The sequence below is a fragment of the Plectropomus leopardus genome, chromosome 20, assembly GCF_026936395.1.
Source record: "Plectropomus leopardus strain MGB_pleo_1.0 chromosome 20, ASM2693639v1, whole genome shotgun sequence".
Lineage (NCBI taxonomy): Eukaryota > Metazoa > Chordata > Actinopteri > Perciformes > Serranidae > Plectropomus > Plectropomus leopardus.
Genome location: NC_142195.1, coordinates 13309420 through 13327142, shown reverse-complemented (window position 1 = coordinate 13327142; position 17723 = coordinate 13309420). Strand labels below are relative to the sequence as shown.

General features: G+C 38.4%; 1 protein-coding gene across 1 annotated transcript in view; it reads left to right on the top strand.

Annotated features, from left to right (window-relative positions):
• Positions 1-17723, top strand: part of rgs3a (regulator of G protein signaling 3a) — a 165497-nt gene that overhangs the window by 25606 nt on the left and 122168 nt on the right. The window contains exon 8 of the mRNA XM_042509299.2: positions 16637-16704. Coding sequence (XP_042365233.2) covers positions 16637-16704 — 68 coding nt within the window. The remainder of the gene's footprint in view (positions 1-16636; positions 16705-17723) is intronic.

Sequence of the window (17723 nt, the reverse complement as noted above, 5' to 3'; positions counted from 1 at the left end):
GTGAATATCCTTTAGCATGTTCTCTGTCTTTTCCATTTCACATTTCTCCCTCTTAACATCACTTTTATTTTTATTTATTCTCTTCTCTCAGACATTTTCTGCGACATCACTGTTTCTTAGTCACTCCGGCATCTTTGTCATTTGTCTGTTAGTCCTCACTGCATCTCTTATGTAACCTAACACTGTTGCAGAATGCAAAAAGGCTTTTACTAAACAAACAGTTTGATGTAGCACTAGCCATAAAAGTCAGTGATTTGCATGTAGTATATCATTAAGTGAAATTCTCCAATTACAGGAGTGAGTAGGAGCAGACTGGGAGCTTGGCAGGCTCGCCGTGTTCTTGTAATGCTTTGGATTCAAAGCTAATTTATTTATTTTTTGGTGCTTGTCATCATGCTGTGCCCCTAACTCTCTCCAACTCTCAAGCAATGGTGCCATAGCGGCAATCTTTTGAGAAATAATACTCTGGATCTGTCATTATAGGTGTAACATGCCTCACTGTGCTTTTAAAGTGAGTTAAAAGTTGACTTAAGTTTTTAGTAGTGGTTATTTTGTAATCCTAGTTGTAATTAAAAATGTTAAAATTCTAAAATTTTTCTCCCTAAAAAGTACCATTATCTGGGTATCTCGTTGCTGCCAAAAGTTGATTAGGGGGTCAGAGGGGGAAATATTGTTTTTGGTTAGCAAGTTTTTTATATATTTCATGTCAAACTTGAAAATATTTGTGCTCCTATTTGATGCTCAGAAGGAGCCGCCCAATAAGAGCTGTAGTTGGTTGTTTTTGTTGATAGGTTTGTTCGTTTGTTTGTGTATTCTGTTTTAGTACAGCGCTTGGGGGAATTGTGGTATGCACTGACCAGGCTGAGCCCTGGGCAAAGGAGGTGCCGTCTGCACTCTTTCACCTTGCAGGCAGCACAGTAGAAGTTGCAAAAGGTTTGACTGGGAACTGAATTTAATGAAATGAACCCCAAAATTATCACCAATAACATTATGTTGATGCACATTTTGTAAAGATTTTATTTGTCCTTTTGTACAAGCAGAAACATTATACAAGTGGTAAAGGAACTGTTCACCCCCAAAACAAAAACACGTTAGCCATAGATCTGTCTGCATTTTCTCTAATGTAATGGAATGAGATGGTATTCAACTTGTCGTGCTCAAAGTGCCAAAAAAAAAATACATTCAAAAACTCAATAGCAATGTTTTCCAGCAATCACAGTCCAGTTTGTCAAAATAATCCACTCCTTATGAGCAGTTTCAGGTAGGAACTTTTTTTTTTCTACAGAATTACACCTGCCAACTGTATCATTGCACAGCAAGAAGCATGCATCTACTTATGGACAAGAGGCTTGTGACAGCGTGAGATGTAAACATTTATCATGTTATCCTGTCATTCTCGGCTGAGCTGTAACGCAAGTGCTATAGGTGATGTAGCAGTGGATGCATGCTTCCCTCTGTGCAGTGATACTCCCTGGGTATAGAAAGAAAATTGTTCCAACATTAAACCAGGTCTGTGGATTATCTTGTGCAGCCGGTTTGTGCGTTCTGGAAAGACATTGCTGTTAAGTTTATCAGATGTGTTTTGCTGGCACTTTGAGCACCACAAGTTGAGTGCCATCCAGGACCATTATACTGGAGAGAAGTGCTGACATCTCTACAGCCGATACCTCCAACGCTTGGTCAACTCACACCAGATTGATAAATAGCACTCCAGATAGGAGAACAAAATATGTATTTTTCATTTTTTGGTCAACTGTCCCTTCAAGTTTAAGCAAGTAAATGGTAAAGATGAAGGTTTAGGTTTAAACCTTGATGATATTCCATGTCATAGTGGCGCTAAAGGAAAAGTCAGAGGATCGCCGCAGTTTAATTAAATAATTAAACGTGCTGTGGTAGGAGAATGAAATTGGTTAGCCCCAGATTTCATCACAATTGAATGAGACAAACTAAGGCTAAAAAAAACATTAGCTCAGCTTGAGTCAGTGGAGTTTTAAAAAAAACAAACTTCCATCTCCACCATTATTTTTCCCTTTCCTTTATGTAATGCTTTTTTGATGAGAGCAAACAGTGCCTGTATATTTGAGCTGTGTGGCAGGATTTCCTTTTCATGTAATTTTGACAAACCAGGCTAAAGTCACAGCTGTGTAACTTATCTGACCAATGAATGACAATAATGTATACAGCTAAATTGCTATAATCCTATAATGTCATATCCACATTGCAGAAAGTGTAACTTAACAACCAAACATCATCTATTGAAACAAGACTTTTACCGCTCTGCTAGATTAATCCATATTAATGTGCACAGACTCTCACCAGAGGTGCACTATTTGGATCAGTGTGTCTGACTAAGCCCTCGCTCAGAGATCTGTGCCAGTTCAGACCTAGGACAGTGCCAGGCCAAAAACCCTGGAGGCAGAACAATGTTGGACTGGGAAGCTGGCAGCACATCTGCATGTGATGTAGCATCGTCCTGACCTAATGGTTGACTTGGGACATTTAGTATTTAGAAAGACGATCTAAAAGAATGTTGAAAATAATAACAGGCCACACTGAAATGCAAGACATCTACAGACCATAATGACGGGTACATTTGCAAGAAAATATTCTTTAAAAAAACCCCACAAAAGACAAATAAATCACATATGGAGAGCACAATGAGAGAAATGAACTCTCTAAATACTCTGTGGCTCAGACAGACTTTCCTCCTCTTGCTCTCAGACTCTTTGCTTCTACAACAAAAACTATCCGCTGAGTGTTGACAGCTAATTACAACGTAGGTCCACAATAAAAAGGCTGCCATCTTAACTTTGCTTAACATGAGTTGACAGGCTGTGCATGAGTGGCAGCAAAACAACATTTCTGAGATAAGGAGTGACAGAGCAATTAGTGTTGATTTTCAGGACATATTTTTGTATTATGCAGTGGTAGAAGCCTCTTTTAAGCCACAGTAATATTGTGCACAGCTCTTTAAATACTGTTCAACCAATAGTAATACTAAGGGCTAATTTATATTACCTCAATGTACAAAAATAGGTACGTCAGTTTTAAATGTTGTAAACATCACATCCTCCTACTTCCATGCGTCATTTATGATGGCATACATACAGCCAACAGATGGCAAAAGAGGTTGGAGTCAAAAGTTTCATTTAATAACAAACGAGGTGACGGTGGAGTAGGTCGTGATAATGTGCCTTTTAAAAGAGACAGTGTTGCATACGCCGGTGGTCTGTGAGGTATTTAAATATATCACGACATGTGGACAGAGAATTCTTTGCACTATATTACCAATTTGTTTTGTTTTGGCATTTTTTAAATGTCTTGTTGTCCTCTATAGTCATATCTCCCTGGATCTTCACTACACTGCCCCCACAATCTCCGGTGGTACATCTCTGTTTCGTCCGTAGCCGCAAGATTTCAAAGACATGCACAGATAAAGATGAAATGAACATAGAGTATGGACATAGGGCCCCATCCCTGTCTGTATATGTATCTAACGTTGAGCATATATGAGCCTTTATCATGCAAGACACATGGATCGAGTACTCAGTGTATAGAGAAATCATTTCTTGTTTTATAAAAACAACACATACACATAGTGTATAGAATAAACATAAATGTAAACTGACCCAGTTCTACATTAAAAGTTTTAATTTTTTTGGATGGGATGCATGGGTAATTGTTCACTATCTGCACAGATCCAAAATGATAAATCTATGCAGCCACACATAACATACAGTCTGCAATGTTCAGTGTAGGCTATGTAATTACTGAAAATCTCTAGACTGTGCTGCATAGAAAAGTAGGCTAATTCCAGATATGTTCTTATTTTCACTTAAGTGTTCATTTTAGGCCCTATTCTTACATTTGATTTTTTTTTGTGGGTACTTAAGTACTATATAATAACGTAATGTGTGCACTCGAATATGGAAATGACCTAATATGCCCTGCCCTAGTTTTGATCTAATTGTGTACTCAGACTCTTTTCTGCAAGTTTGTAGAATTAAATTGTGAAGTTAAGATAAGATAAGACTTTATTAATTTCATACCAGGGAAACTGACACGTAACAGCAGTTAAAGAGTAAGAAGCAGATAAAATGCAAAAAAAAAAAAAAATGATTTTAATGGCCAAAAAAGATAAAATATTAAAAAAATACAAATTAGAAGAAAAATGAAATAAAAATTCTATACACTACATATACATTTTACTTATACAGATACTGTGTCTTCATGATTGATAGTTGGACAGGATAACTAAAATACACACTTGGTATATAGTATATTTATTTTAAAATGTAGAAAATACAGCCTATTAATATTTATGCATTACTGTGAAGCTTACACCCAAAATAGTGAGTGAAAGGGAAGTTAAACACAAAAACATACTGTTTGTGTCACTGTGAGGTTATGCCTCAAATGCTCAAAGCAGCAGGAGAAATCTGAGTGGATAAACAGTGCTTAGTTGTGTGTTTAATTAATTACATATCAGTGGAGATTAACAAAACAGTCTTTATTAGTCTTGGTGGTCGTTAGATTGGTGGGTTATTTTTTGGAGATTAGGTACAATGTGTTACTATCCATCTGTGCGTGTTTGTGCAGAAGCATATGTACTGTATCTCTTCTCTATGTCTGTGCGTTTATTTAAAGTGAGTGTTTAAGAAACTCGCCTAGCTCTGCTGTTTTGGCTTGCGCAGTGTGTCAGTGGGGACAGCTGACCCACAGTGACATGTACGTGTGTGTGTTTTTGACCATGGCTAATGCATTTCCCTCCAACGAGCTTACGATGTGGGTCAGATGGTCTGTATGCGTGAAAGCAAAAAATAGCAGAACAGCCATTGGGCTCGTGCTTAAAAGTGTGTCATCTGCATCGTACGCACACTTGTTTCGCTTTTTTAATAGATGAACAATGTCCAGACGACGCACTGTACACACTCACAATGCTGCCAGGCTTTTCCAGATGGTGAGCCTTTAAATCAGCAGATTAAAATGTACACTCTGTGATTAACTTATATGGAAGGGGATGGATGTGGACATAGAAGGATGGGGGTAGTCTCATATCACATTTTATTGCCCTGGTAAATACAGGCTGTGAATCTGTGTGAGTGTGTGATTGTGTGAGACAGTGTGTTAGTGAGTATATGTCTGACATGCCATGCATCTGATGCTCTGAGGGTAACATTGACCCCCAGGCTTATATCCACTTGATCTGAAGTGAAGCTTTTGACCCAACAGCTTACACTCTCAGCTCTGTGCTGCTGTGTTGCACTTTTCCTCCTTTGACATTGTCAGCCCTGCAAACTTGACATCTTCTTTTCCTGTCACAGATTACGATAAAACATTGTCTTTTTTTGAAAATATAGTACATTTTGATGGATGAAAATCAAGCCTACGGTTTATTTATTTTAACTCTGTATAGTAAATTTTGACCTTAGCTATTCATCTGACTGGAGCAGTATACTTAACATGAAGATACTAATTGTTAAAATATCTTCCCTTAAAAAAAAACCCCAAAAACAGTTTGTATTTGGATCTTGCATATATTATTCAATAGTGTACACCCACCTAAATTTTCAGTTATCTTGGCTAATTAGACCTCTGCTCAGGTTAAAGTGGAGCTATTTGTGAGGTCAGGCTCACAAACCAGATCAAGTTTGGCTAAACATCTTTGTAGAAGTGTTATCATGTAATAATTACCTAGTTTGTCATACTGATTTTATTCTGATTGACTTTTAAGTATTGTGCTGTTTTATGTAGTGAAATGTTCATGTTCGTGGGTTTTTATCTAATATCATGTTTTAGGCAGTGTCGGCTATTTGCTGTTCTGTGTTTTTGTATATATTTTTTTGTTTACCTTCCCCGAGACAACAGATGAAAATTAGCTGCCAGCTAACTCTGGTGCAATTACTTTGATTGTTCACTGTAAAAATAAACAATGTATGAATGAATTTAAGTCACCAAAGTTCATGATCCAATAACAATAGCATGCAAGACATTTTGACATGTCACAGCAGGAACAGCACCGGTGTCAGTAACACACCGTGTCTCAATTGGCATTGTTCTGTGCTCACACTTTTCTTTTTGAGTGCTTGAAGGCGTTTACACTGACAAAAATGGAAAATGCAGTGCACTATCAGAACCCGGTTGATGCACTCATGCTGGTTTAAGACAGTCGCCAAAATAAATGTTGGCGCTTTATGTTTCTGCAAACCTGGGATATCTAACATTTGTAACATTGTAACTATTATGTAGTAGACATGCTGAAACTCAAGTTTCTATGTGTTTCAACGACGGTGTGTTTAAAGTTTGGTTCTATTCAGCTGGATGTGCCATCAATGTCTTGCTAAAAAACACTGGCTTTTGGTGGCATAAGTACTACTGACAATGTAGTGCTGGCCTCGCAAACAAAAAAAAATTTTGTTTGTAGGTCTCAAACAGTAGTCTGTCTTTCCCAGCTGTCACGCCGTTCCACATCCCCTTCACCTCATGATGAAAAATTCAGCTTATCTAAATATAATCAACACTATGTCACTTTTGAAAGATTGATATGATATCTATGAAATGTACAGTTGTAACAGATGACTGGTTTGCAGTAATATACAATGGCAACATTTTCTCCTCGTGATTGGACTGGCACGAGGAGCTCAAACCTGAAACTGAATAGAAATAACCCCAGAATAACCCCATCAGACTTCTTGTTAGGTATTGTCAGTCTGACATGAGCTGCATATCAAAACGAAAATATGTAACGGCAGAGAATTCTACAAATGCCCTGAGCATACTCAGCAGCATTTTCAGTAATTGTTGCTGATAAGACCTAATTATAATGCCCAGCTGACCATTATAGTCCATGAAGAAACCCAAGCAGACCCTTTTTTTGTTGACAGAAACGGATGTTTTACTATGTTGCTGTGAATGCTCAATATTTACAGGAAATATTTCAGTGATCAGAGGAGATGACCTGAAAAAATAGTGGTAGCAGACTGCAGGGACATGTTTACCACTAGAGGGGTGAATAGGAGGGGGAGAAGCACTTGCCAGTCTCAGACAACCACAGAAAGGGCTGCCACCTCTACAATACAAACTCTTTGCATCACATGCATGAATCTCCACAGACTGCAAACCTTCAGATAGCATAGTCTTTAATCTCCAGTGGGCGGACACTTCCATGTGTTAGGGTCAGAGGCAATGAACCACGACGGCTCAAAGTCGTCATGGACACAAAGTAAATTAGAATCAATTTCCTGATGGGCAGACAAGTTGAGCCCGCAGAAGGTAGGCGGAACTAAGTGGGCACAACTGAAGGGAGTGCGACTGCCAATGAGGGGCGCGCTCATGCGGAAAACGAGCCTGTTCCCATCCTGCCCAATTTAAGTGTCTCTGTTCAGCAGATATACTCTCATCATGTGTCACAGCACATTCTGACAGTTCTATGTAGGATGATGCATCGTAGTCACGCCAAGAAAATCAGAACTGCAAAATATTGTAGATCTTTTTTTTTTTGTCATACTTGAGGGCAGTTTCAATATTATGTAAAGTTAGGAATAGCTAAAATATGTCATTATTAAATAGTTTTAAAGAAATGTGAAACATATTTTTAAGTACCATGACTCATTCTTTTTTCCAAGTTGGTTTGAGTTGGCTATGGTCCTTTCTTTACAGTTGCACTGTACTGCAGTAGTTGAAATAAATTGGTTAGTTAGTAGTTTGAATAGCCACATCATCATCAACATGATGAGGTATGGCCAATAAAATTCTTTTTCCTAGTAATAACTTGGTTTTCTTGCAAAAGAAGGCTCACGCTCAAAGTATAATAAACCACCAAGTTTTTTTGATGCAGTTGTCAGTGCCACTCCAAATATTTAGTAGTAAAACTATGCAGTGCTGATGAAATACAAATCAAGATTTAGTTACTGCGTTGCCTATTTCTCTCCTAAAATGTTTTCAGATACATCTTTTAGCTTCCTGTTTAACTGTAATATCAGACAGACTGTTACATCATCCATCAGTGGGAGCACTTATGTGGTGCAGTGCATTCTGGTAATTTAACTAGGTTTTCTAGCTCTTGGGCAGGAAAAGTGAATGACACAGTCCTTTTTTTTCTCTGGTCATGTAGCACCATTTTCAAAAGTTTTTGTGTCTTTCTACTGCAGAGACAGCCTATATTTATGAGAGGACCATCTTTACAGTAGTGAAAAACTTCTGTAAGACAGAGTTCATGTGCTGCAAGTAATATTGATGATCTTGTTTGTTATTTCTTATTCCGTAATAACATACCCAAAGCAGCATCAGAGGAAATGCATAGCATTGAAACTATTTCTGCTATGATGAGTCTGATGTTGGTGGTGCTTGAAGCTGATGAATGACTGATGTTGATTTGGGAGATACTGAATATGAAATTACATCCCAGTCAGTCCCTAGTATTTATATGCTTGTTCTCTTTAAATCGTTTTCATAAATCTCTCAACGGAGATCTCAACGGACAACAGACATAATCCTTTCTGGCTGTTGTGCCTTGCTCAAGACAAACAGGAAATGAAATGCGTCAATCTCGCTGTCCAGCTATCCAGAAAGGGCGAAAGTCGTTACATTGTCTTGTTTCGTGTGGCATCATTCGATAAATGAGTCAGTCTCGCAGCGGGTGCTGAGGTCAGTCAGAGCCACAGCACAAACATCTCTCGTGTTTGCGCTATACAGTAGTCTTGTGACATGTTTAAAATGTATTCAGATTTGGGCTTGTAGTGTGCAGATACCTCATGCATAAACAAAATGCTTTCCTCTCAGGGATCGAACTGTTTACAGTAAACACGTACAGTGCATTACCTGTGCATCCATTTACTGCTAGATGTTTGTACTATAGTATGTATGTCCTAGTTTTGTGCTTTCTTTTTCATGGCATAAAAGGGGATTTCATTGATGCTTATTATATTCTGTGGTATTTAGAGCATTGTTGATTTTTTTTTTTATGTCACCTTAATATATAGTTAGTGGTGTTGTTGCTATTCAATTTTTGCATCTTATGATATTGTGAATAATGTGTTTGTTTTGAAAAAGAAGGCTGTAGTTCAACGATGGGATTCTCTGTGGAGTGCTGAACCCAAAATCCAATGAACATGTTGTAAAAAATATGAAGAGGTAGCACATTTCCAAGTAAGAGAAGGACAATATAATCACATTTCACCTGTTTAATTGACTCACATCACAATAGAATTTCGACACAGAGCCTTCCTCAGTGTTTGAACTATACAGATTCAATTCAGCAATATACACATAGACAGAATCAACACACAGCCGGGGGCTGGACCTAATTATGTACGGACCAATCACATTTCTTTTCCCATGGATCTAGATACAGGGATCAATCGATCTAGTTAAATCTGATTTAGACCCCATTACACACGAAGCTCCACAAATCACTGTTTTGCCATCTGGTAACTATACTTGGTGTATATCCCTGTATCCAAGAAACTGGGTCTTTATCTTTACAATGTTCACTATCTTAGTTTGCATGTTAGCAAAACCATAATGAGCGCCAAACACAAGTAACATCTGAGGCTGAATGTCAAGAGTTTTGCAAGTCCTTAGTTTTAAACCAAAGAATTGCACAAATTGTTGACTAGAACATGGCACAAGATGAAAAGTCAAGAAATCAACAATATTTTAACTAATTCTCCGGGGACCATAAATGGTAATCATAAGTCTGTACGTTGTTTCAGAGAAAACCATGCAGTTGTTAGTTGTTTAAGTAAAGAACTAAAAAGTCAGCCTCATTGAGGATCACCAAAGTCAGCAGGATGCATTCTGAGGACCACACGTCTCTCTCCTTGGCAGGATAAAAAATTCTTCAAAAACATAATTAACACATCAGCCATGTCATCTAATTTTTGTGCAAATGCTGTGGAATAATGCAGCTGTCTTTCCTCAGACTAAAACCCAGCATTGTTGGGTTCATAGCATCCAATATCTGTTTTGTGAAGATGATTCTGACAAAGGAAGATACGACTCTGCTAGCTGTTAAATGAAATCCCTTGTATGCATGTCACCCTGCTCTCAGTGGTTGATGTGCTTGCTAGTGACTCATGTTCGTGTTCATAGTAAAGAGAACATCATCCCCGGTGTTTCTCAGTCAGTCTGGTTGCTTAGGGCATTACTTTTTCACAAAGAGGGAAAAATGGAAATGAACAATTTAATAACCATGTTAACAAATTCTGAAAATGGCTTATTGATAGTTTAATTGCACCTGGGTGCACCGAGTGAATTGCCTGGTGAATTTAGTGGATTATTCTGAAGACCAAGAGGGATCATCTTCATCCCCTAGCATTCTCGTAAAGTAAATAAATGTTTGATGTGGAGAATTTGACCTTTGACAATCGATGAAAAAAAGATAAGCACTCTGATCTACACCAGGTTATCCTGTTAGACGACTGGAGATGATCCCCGTAGGATATGGGATAAATTATTTTTCGAATTAAAGGCAACGTTATATAAAAAAAATGCCTCTTGAAAAGAAATGTTCAGATTTCACTGTGCAACCTATTTAAAATAAAAAGAATGAAATGAACAAAAGGAGAAAACTGAACAAGATGTGTAAACATCATTGCAGAAATAACCTGCAACACTGATAGCAGACATTTATTTACTTCAGTCTATCTAACAGTAAGACACTATAACTGTAACACAGTGTACAATGATGGACGATATGATTAAAGAAATGAGGTGGATTCAACACTTGAGGCCACAGCACCCATTTTATATCCTTTTTTCTTTAGCTCACTTATGAAAGAGACACAAGACGGCACTCACTCTGCCAGCCAAATGATGACCCACATTTATTGATGTTTTTACCAAAAACACCTATAAGCCAAATGATTTTGCTTACCAAAAAACTTCCAGTGCGATTATCGATAACTACTATAGAAAAAACAAAAAGATTTAAGAGGAACCCAAATATGCTCCGTGATACAATCGCAAAACAATATTTAAAAGCTGAACCTATCACAAACAAGGCAATTTTATATCTAGCACAAAGCACAGGAGCATCCTGATTCCTGTCTTTGGTAAAGTTTAGACAACTGAACCATGATATTTCCTTAACCAGGTAATACTAGTGCCTAAACATAACACCAAAAAAGGTCTTATCACCATTAGTGGATCTTGACCCACAAAATTGAATATTTCGGCAGAAAACTAATGAAATACACTGTCAGTGTATGATAATGTGTAGTGTTTACATTTTTGGAAGTCAGTTAAAGGGACAGTTAAACCCCAAATCAAAAAAACATATTTTTCCTGTCGCCTGTAGTGCTGTCTATCAATCTAGATTGTTTTGGTGCAAGCTGCAGAGTGTTGGAGATATATGCCGTAGAGATTGCTGCTTTCCCTTGAATATAATTTGATGGTATCCAGTTTGTGGTGCTCAAAGCAAAAATACATTTGGAAAAACTCAGCAGCAATGTCTCTGCCGAACTACACCTGGCAGCTGTATTACCACAAAGAAGGAGTTGTGCATCTACTCATAGATGAGCAATCAAGCTTTAGACAGTGGGAGAAGTGTCCAGTAATGGCATCCTCCTTGGCTGAGCTGTAACATTAGCTGGTTTACTGGTGCTTGGTGGATGCATGTTTACTTCTGCGTGGTGGGAGTTTGGTGTTGTTCAGTAGCAAGAAAATAGTCCCGTCATGAAACTGCTCACAACAAGGTCTGTGGATAATCTGAAGTCATGATTTATGGAAAGAGACATTGCTGTTTACTCAATATGTATGTTTTTGGACTTTGAGCAGTAGATGGTTGAGCAATTCTTCATCATATAAATAGCAGACCTAATCCAGTCTGCATTACAGTTCCTTCCAAATGTACCTCTAGAAGAAAGGGCTGAGCATTGTCTATCACATCCTGCTAATGTTTTCATGCTGTTCCACTGATTGGCAGCTGTGAGTAGTAAGGCGTAGAAATACAAAAATTCGCTAACAAAGCCAGTCAAGAGGAAGGCTGCTGGAAACATGGAAACAATGCGCAGTGTAAAATCATTTCTATATCCACTTTCCAGATGTTTTATTAAGAGGGAAATGCACTCGATATGTTTGTTAGGCCTCAAGGATACACACAATAGTGAGACACTAAACGCAAATGCACCTGTAAGGTTTTTATTGACCCGTATCATGAAGGAGATGTTGGGAGGTTAGCCACAGCTGCCAAATGTGCATTTCTGTGTGGTGATTAAAGCAATTTTGAACAATGTGAAGGTCTGCATGTTTGCACCGTTAATCGGACGTGATTACTGAGTTGATGTTTTCCTTATGAGTACACATAATATAGCCTGTCATTTTCAATGTATTTATAAAAAAAGAAATAGTCAGTTTCCCCCAAAAATCTTGTAGCTTAATGAACTGGAAATTTTGTCGCACAAAGCTTCATTCATGCTGCATTACTCAGATGTCTGGTGGTTTGTCCGGTATGCACGTACTTGTTTGCTCTGCCACTGTATGATTTTCTCCCTGTTGGTCTGTGTGTAGACTTGCTCAGAAAGAGGTTCGCTCGTACGCTGAGCACTGTTTTAAAACATTTCACTGTAGTTGTTCAATAAATCGAAGGCTTTTCACAGCCATTGCCAAAAAGCTCCCCCATTGCCTGTATCACTTTCTAAATCAGTTAAATACTTGTCAAAAAAGATACAATGAGAGTAGTAGTAGGAGTACTTTCAACTCACACTGCGTTATCTATAATGTCATTTTAATGTAGTTTAACACATACATATTTATTCAGATGTTATGGAATATTAAATCTCATGAGATTAAATGTAATTATAAATCTTTGTGTATCTTTATTAGAATTTAGGTTTTGATACATCCCATGTTGTATACAATTTTATTCAGTTTCAACAAGATTGTAGACAGCTGTGTCTTTCATGGTTGAAATTAAGAAATGAACTTAAACTTCTATATACTGTAGTTTTTACTGTTAAAAAGGTGAAATAATCATTCACATTTAGTGAGACTGAGAGTAGCTTTTGCTTTAACTTCTACCTTTTTGCAACACTATTTTCAGATACTGTACTATCTTAAAGGTGAAGTATACAGGATTTTCCTGAACGACTATCCATAGACTCAAAAGTAATCCCTCACAGCCATCACTTATGTGCTACTAGAAGTGTGTAGCGGCGTATTTATCTGCAGAGACTTTGCCCTCTGCCTGTATTTTCATATTTTTTTTCTTTTGCTATGTTCGGGACATTTCTGTGCACAGAGCGCAGGCGAGGCTGAGACTTAAATGGAAGGTAGCGACACGATCTCAGACCAGTAGCACACATCCAAGAGGAAGCTACAAAAACAGCGGTCACAACACAGAAAGAATGTTAAAAAGGCAAAACTCGTTCATTTCAAAGTACTAATGTTGACAGCTCAATTTAGCATAAACAGCTGTGGAGAAGACAAATCTGACTTTATTTTCGGTGCACTTTGTGTTGTTGTTGAAGCTTTTCCTATTTACAACAAATTTGTCAGCTATCTTGCCTCTCAGCCGTTTGAAATCAAGATCACATCCTTTATAAAAAGCAACATGTCATCCACTCATCATTTCGTTGTCAGTCCACATCAGTTAATTTAATTACAGAATGTGTCAGTTCTTAGTATCACCAATCATTCCTTGATTCTTGGGGCGATCTTAAGAGACCCAAACAGTGAAGTGGAGGCAATCTCCTCCCATCTTGGCTTTTTCACCCTCTCCATCAAGTGTTTGTTTGTGGGCGACAGGAGGTGAAAAGAGGGACTGGGTGTCAAGTGAGCAAGTGCTGCAATGAGGGACTCGGGCAGAGTCAAGGGCTTTTTATGTTCTGGCAGATCTGAGACTGGCTGACTCAACTGCAGGAGCCTGCCAACACCTTTTGATTTCTATTCTTTATTTTTGGCTTTTGAACGTCTTTATTTTCCGCCCCCTCTTGTTTTTTCCCCCGTCTGGTTTCAGTGTCTGACTTTCTTTAATCTTCTTACACCCTTCTTAGAACTATACTCCTCTTTTCCCTCATTCCCTAAATTTCACTTGTGTATACTTTTCCCACTGTCCGCTATTTCGGTCTCTTATTGTTCCTCTTTCTTTCCCCCATTTTTATGTCAGTCATGCGGGATGTTTCTTGTTGCCAGCTGCTCCGTGTCTCTCCCCTCTTAGTCCCAGAGTTACTGATGTCTTACCCACACAAAAGGCTCCTCTCCTGGGCTTGACGCCAGCCAGGTTAGCCCCTCTCTTTTGCCGGACCCCTGGAGGTTTCAGATTCACAACTGACAGAATCCCCTTTTTAGAGAAAGCCTCTGAGTTACCATGGCAACTGCAACTATGGGATCGGGCTCTTTACTCTGGGGTTAAATGGCTGCATAGGGTTACAGAGGAAAGAAAAAACTGTGTCCAAAATGTTGGGATACTTAAATTGCTTCTCTGCATGTGGACTATCTTCAGTTGAATACAGATACATTTTAAAGTTTCCTCTCCTCTCAAAAAAGTGTTTTTTTTAATTGTTGGATACTTGATCTTTGCTGTGCAGAATGATGTATGTGCGGAGTTTGATGCTGCGTTCAGATGGGATAGTGTGTGCCGTGTTATTTAGAAGTGACCATATGAGCACCAACCTGACAGTTGTATTCATGACCTTGTTAATCAAAATTTTTTGAGAGCTCAGAGGGTACGACTTCCCATGTTGTAAACACAAGTTCAATTGGTCCATTTGAATGGGGTATTACACTAGATAAACTCTGCTGACTGAGGAAACGTTCTCTGCATTAACCTTAAATCTGAGGTTAGGAGTGGATCTACAAAGTTTTGACGTCACAAATGCCATCAGTGGACTAGTGCACCTACACAAGTCTTATGTGAAAACTTGAAACCTCCAGCACATCCATACGTACACTGAGAGAAGAGCTTTTCATGAATGTAGGTGCCATCTTGCGTCTACTTTTTAAACTAGGTGCCTTTTAAAGGCAATTTTAGCAAAGGCATTTAGCATTTTGTGGAAAAAAAATATCTGACCTAATCAACATTAAATGATTTAAAACATGCCAGGAGGACAATGCACGATCTTAAAACGACTTCAGGCTACTTACTAAATGGCTCTTGATTGACTTCTGAAATCCTGCTGAATCCACAAGGCCCCATCATTACAAATAAAAAAAAAAAACAGCCCTCCTGCACGACATGTCATTTTCTGATCTGACAAATGCATCAGTAGCATGACAACATTTGTCAGTGCCTTCCAAACTGGTGCAACGGACTTCTGGGTTTGGGTTATAATTGCTTCTTCGTTAAGATTAACGGACCTTTGTCGTCATGGTTAAAAAAGGCAAAAAAACAAAGCAAAGGAACACCAGTCTACAATGGCGATGTCCTACATTTTGTTGACCCACTCAACCATCTTGACCTCCTCCTCATACAGACCGTACAATGATGTCACCCGCTTCCTCCTTGGCTCCCAGTGTTAAATTACTACTAGAGGACTTAATCACTTGCATGTAAACATTTGTTGCTTTTGGGAATTTGCGAAATCACTTATGCTGTCTATTACAAATGCATGTTTTACTGTCATGCTTTGTGTGGTCCTACATAATTTTATTATGACTTCAAGTCAAATAAATAAAATGTTGTGCCAGATATTTTGAAGCTTTCATTTCAGAAACCGGTAAATGTGTAATTGATGATGTCTTTGATTGATGGTTTGTTCAGAATAAGTCTGATAGAGTTTAAGTGAAGTGTTACACCAAGAGAAAAAAAACCATGACACTGTAATGCAGTGTTAAAATGTGCGTTTTCATCTTTAAAGCTATTAAATGGACGTTTGAAACTATGTGTTTGTGACTGAAATATGATTATCCCAACAGAGTTTTGGAAATTACATTTCACAGTCTGGGGTAGTATAATTTCTCTCCTATGGTGATGGAGGTATGTGTGATAGAGGAGCATAGAAAAAGAAGGAATAAGGAGAAGGATAGCAACACCAAACTGAGGCAGGAGGTAGCGGTTGGAAGGGGGACAGTGGGGTTGCTGTGTGTGAAGTTTGAGAGATAAAGTGAAAAAAGGAGAGGGAAAGATGTGTATGTTAAGTGAACGATGTAAACAGAAGGAATTGTAGAAGAAAGAGACAGAAAAGAAAGAGAGAGAGGGAGATCTGCATTGTGGCCCAAAGCTGAATGCTGCCTTTATGAGCAATAGTTAAAAGGACACTGAGGCGTGAGTCCCTGTAACCATAGCAACTTCCCAGGAGCCCTGTGACGGACGGATAATGGAGTGAGAGAGGAGTTCCTTTTCTCTTCTTCACCCCTCCCTCCTTCCCTCCCTCTCACTTGTTCTCACTTCCACTCGTCTCTTGGGCAGTTTGTTGGATCCTCACATCTTACGGGATTTTCCTTGACTCGGCTGGCCGTTTTCTTTTTTAGTCTTTTATGTGCGCTCTGAAGTTTGAATCCCAGCCTGGCGAAGGCTGCTCCAGACAACTGTTGCCATAATTGCTTGTTGTTATCTTTCTGAGTCACTTTTATGGACTCTCAGAACTATTTGAGGACTTTATTTTTGTGCATCCAGAGGGCTGTTTTGCATTGGCACAGAGAGAAATGTGCTCCAAAGGCACTGTCTCAGCCCGTGATTCCTTTGTCTACATTTCAGAAGCTGTGCTGTCAAATCATGGTGCTGCCCCCGAGACCAATCGCCCTGAGAATATGCAATGCTTAACAGTAAGTACAATCAGTCCTATTTTTACTATCTGTGTGTGTGTGTGTGTGTGTTCATGTAAAGTTTAAACATCTAGGCATTTCGTCTCTCTTTGCATGCGAGCAACAGAAATAATTTGGAAGTTTATTGCAGTGTGTGCACATACAGTAAATGTCTGTTAACTCTATCGGTGGATTGTCTGTTGAAAGTTTTGATGAGTATTACTCTATACAGGTGCATTATTTCTTTAAGTATTGGAAGTTTGCATGTGCCCTCTATTAATGTGTTTTCATTTGCGTGTACAATGAATGGATCAGCCTATGGAACAGTTGACCCGTGACATTGCTCCATGTCCAACAAACTCATCATGCATAAACATGCCTTCAGTAAGATGTGGATTGCATGGATTCCATGTTACACATTTCTCAGCAACCATAGCAACTAATTGAATCATGCGTTTGAGCTCTGAGCAGTGAATGGAGCAAGATGTCATTTCTAGAAAGACGATATTTGTCAAAAAAAGCTCACTTGCATGCAAGTCACATTTGGAGCAGAATGATGGTTGGGATGTGTAGATGTATTTAAAGACTGCTTATCTGCTCACTGACTTTACAAATCCTTCCTATGTCTATCTTCTCTTATCCTTCACATGGTTAAACTCATGGTTAAAAGCTTATGGTTAAACTCTTTTGTCTTAATATTTTAATTTTTACATCTTTTTAATGTCCATTGTCTTCATTTCTAAATTGTTGACTGTATGGGAGCTCTAAATTCATGAAAAATTAATTGCAGAGACCACTTAACCTGCTAACAGAGACACAGGAGCATGACTGATGGTACTTTTATCCATTTTACAGTTGGGACAAGGAAACAGTGATTAATGAAGTCAGTATTTGCCTGACAACAGCAGCAATAATGACAACAGCTGGAACAGAAACATATTTGTATGTTAAGAACTAATTTGTCAACTATATTAAAGTATGGTTTGGGATCCATGATGGACCCAGAAATTACTTTAATAATTTTAATTACTTTAATTACT